The sequence below is a fragment of the Galeopterus variegatus genome, unplaced genomic scaffold, assembly GCF_000696425.1.
Source record: "Galeopterus variegatus unplaced genomic scaffold, G_variegatus-3.0.2 Scaffold2362, whole genome shotgun sequence".
NCBI lineage: Eukaryota > Metazoa > Chordata > Mammalia > Dermoptera > Cynocephalidae > Galeopterus > Galeopterus variegatus.
In genome coordinates, this window is record NW_007728473.1 from 50,170 (window position 1) to 53,477 (window position 3,308).

The 3,308-nt window shown below is 31.8% G+C and overlaps 1 protein-coding gene across 1 annotated transcript in view; it reads left to right on the forward strand.

The window, feature by feature from the left end:
• PYROXD1 (pyridine nucleotide-disulphide oxidoreductase domain 1) overlaps positions 1 to 3,308 on the forward strand; it is a 29,624-nt gene that overhangs the window by 18,934 nt on the left and 7,382 nt on the right. The window contains 4 exon segments of the mRNA XM_008581479.1: positions 1,344 to 1,504; positions 2,160 to 2,344; positions 2,554 to 2,601; positions 3,073 to 3,087. Of these exon segments, the coding sequence (XP_008579701.1) occupies positions 1,344 to 1,504; positions 2,160 to 2,344; positions 2,554 to 2,601; positions 3,073 to 3,087 (409 nt within the window).

A 3,308-nucleotide genomic window follows, 5' to 3' on the forward strand; every position in this document is an offset into this window, starting at 1 on the left:
GAAAGCATTTCATGATAACTATATGGCTATATATAAACAAATATAAAATTTATTACCAAATGTGTGTACATTCTGGTTTCGCTAATCAGCAGTGCTATATGACCTGAGAAGCATCAAATAGAATGTTCTCCCCATAAACTGAAAGTTAGTGACTACAAATGTTTGCTGGTGTAGGAGAGCAGGAAAAATAAAGGCTAATTGGATGTGGCAAGGGCTCCCTTACCATATGTTGAAAAGCATAAATATCAGGTAACCTGGAGACAGATGTACTACACTTTCTTTGTTCTATCTCTGTTGATTGATTAGTCTCAAAAAGTCATACAACCTAACTATGTTACATTATATCAGTCTGTGAAATAAAGATGGCAATACTTTGTACCATAAAAAAGTTAAAAATTAATACATTAATACACAATATTCTTATTACAGTTGTGAATTCAAATAAAATCCTATTTAGTTAGGATGGCCATATATCCTGTTTGTCTAGGATTGTCCCCATTTACACCAGCTGTACCAAAGCAATTATTAATAGTAGACAGTATCTTGTGTTGGATGATAAATTGTGATCACCTTAATTACAGTTGATTTCAGGGACTTTGTGAAATGAATATTATTAAGAAAACCACATCTCAGTGTCCCAACCTGGAAATTGAACATCAGATGCCTAAAAGCTTTGGCTAGCTTGTGAAAAGTAACACACACACACACAAACACGCACGCACACACACACACACACACACACCCCACCCCCAATGGCTTGACTGGGTGGTTTGGGAATTTTTGAAATGAAGGGGAATTAAATGTTTGGCAATATTTCTTTTATTAAAAAGTTAAGATTTTAGCTTACAAATAATTCCTCTCCTTTTTCTATCCCCTTCCATATGTGGTACTTTGAGTATATAAAAAGTTTAATACCAAAGAAATTAACTATTCTCTGTATTGCAGCTATATAACATCCATCCATCATTGATTATACCATAACCAAATAAAGCACTGCTTACTCCTGAGAACCATGGGGGACATACATATAACAAATATGTTATAGAAATTGAGCACTTTTAAATAATACTTACTATAATGAAATTTTACTTGATATTCAGTACATACATTTGTCACCTACAGGTTCTTTCTTTTCACTTACAGGTTAAAATTTTTTACTAACTTTTCTATTTTTAACCCATATCCTTAAAGAATGTTACATTCCTCTCTATAATCAGTCTTTCCCAATTTGCCTTAAAATATGTTCTTTACTTTTGCTTTAGAAGATAATTGTTATCTTTGGGTACAAAGGTTTTTACTTAAACTTTTGAAATTACTGTAAGTAACCTTAATATTCCTTTTAGATATGAAATCGAAGGCTGTGAAGTGATTTGGGCCATTAAAGATAAAGCCATTGGGAATACTTTCTTCGATGCAGGAGCAGCTGAATTCTTGACTTCAAAGCTCGTTGCTGAAAAATCAGAGGCTAACATTGCACAGAAAAGAACCCGATACACAGCTGAAAGTAAATACGTCTAACTCATTAATTCTCAGATGAAACTTTTTTTTTTAACCACATATAAAAGGGCTGTAAAAAAATTTAGTAAAATATATTTGGGAGATAGAAATACGGGTAACATTTCTAAATTTTTACATGGAGTTTTCAGATATTCTAGAGTGCATGTGTGCATGCGCATGCGCACACCACAAACACACATATAATTAAAAGAGAATGTTTAAAGTGAATTAAGTAAATGAGCCCATCTGCATCTTTGCAAACAGATGCTACAATTGGTTAGCACCTAAGGTAATATCGTAAAAAATGCAGTGAATTTAAAAACTTATATAAACCTCACTGTTCTTAAACTTTTGTCTTATAAATTCAAAAAGAATTTTGTATGTTTTGAGGTGCTACAAATTGACAAAATTTTGAAAATTTGATGGCTAATTTTCCTACTCTTCAAGTTAACCAGTGTATGTAACATCCAAAAGATATGATAAGTTTTTGTAATCCACACTATTGAAAGATGATCCATTTAATAATTCTATAAAATTATTAATATAGATAACTTAGTTTAGTTGTGCTATACGTATGTAGGTATGTAAGAGAATCATTACATTGCCTAAAGTCATAGTTTTCTGCCTGGCAATTTTTATATAATTTGACTTCATCTCTTCAGGAAAGAAAAAGGAATCAAGAACCAAAGCTAAAGCTGATAATGTAGGCAGTGCCTTGGGACCAGATTGGCATGAAGGCTTGAATCTTAAAGGAACAAAAGAAGTATGTTTTCATATACTGATTAAACATGTCTAAATGTGATTTTAAATTCTTGAACCATTTGTTAAAGAAACGTTACAAATTCTAGTGTACTTCTAAAAGTTCATGGAAAAACAGAATTAAAAGACAATACAAATATTTTCATGAACTTTTTGAAGTACCCTCATATCTAGTCAAAGAATTGTTAGGTCACTTTACTTAAAATCCATAGTGCTACGAAAGGACTTCAAAGCCACTTGGCCCAGTTGCCCACCAAAGATAGGCGAATATCAAATTCATCTAAAACTTTCTCTTAGCCTTCTTTTTAACTCTCCAGGGGTAGAGATCACCATACACAGACTATAGTAAGTACACCTGTCCTATTTTAAATTACTCTTAAAGGTCACTGCAGATGAATGTAGTAAACTTATATTATTATAAAGGTTATTGATGGATTCATAAAATACACAATATCTTCATTGACTAAGCAGATGACTTCGTCTTACTAATTTATTAAATATTTTCATTTTTAATAGTTAAAAGGCTCTGATATTTAAATATGGTAAGACACATGCATGTGGTCCTTTATTATTGTGTGTGATTTCTTTAAAGCAGTGATTTTCAGCTTTGGGTAGGTCTCAGTGGGGAGGGCTGAGTACGTGGTCTCATTTTTTTTATCTAATGGAAATTATGCAAAATCATTTCTGCACCTTCAGATCCTAATATTGTGTTTTTAACCCAAGAACTTCAACAATTTAGTTATATAAATATTTATTGAGTATCTATCTTCCTGCCATTTTACTAAGGTTCTTGGATATAATAATAAGTCATGATAGACCTGCCCTAAAGAAGTTTTTAGAGACTATCACCATTGTAATTTTTAAAAAGTATACATGTAATTATCAAGGAGGTTTAGATTAACAAAGCATACCCTCCATGCTATCTGCCAATGCAATTCTAGGTCTCTTAAGTACTGAATGAATTTCTGCTCACTCATTTCATACACAGAAATTGAAAGGCTTATTTTGAGGCATCCAATGTGTTTTTATTTATATTATAAGAATCGTTTTTT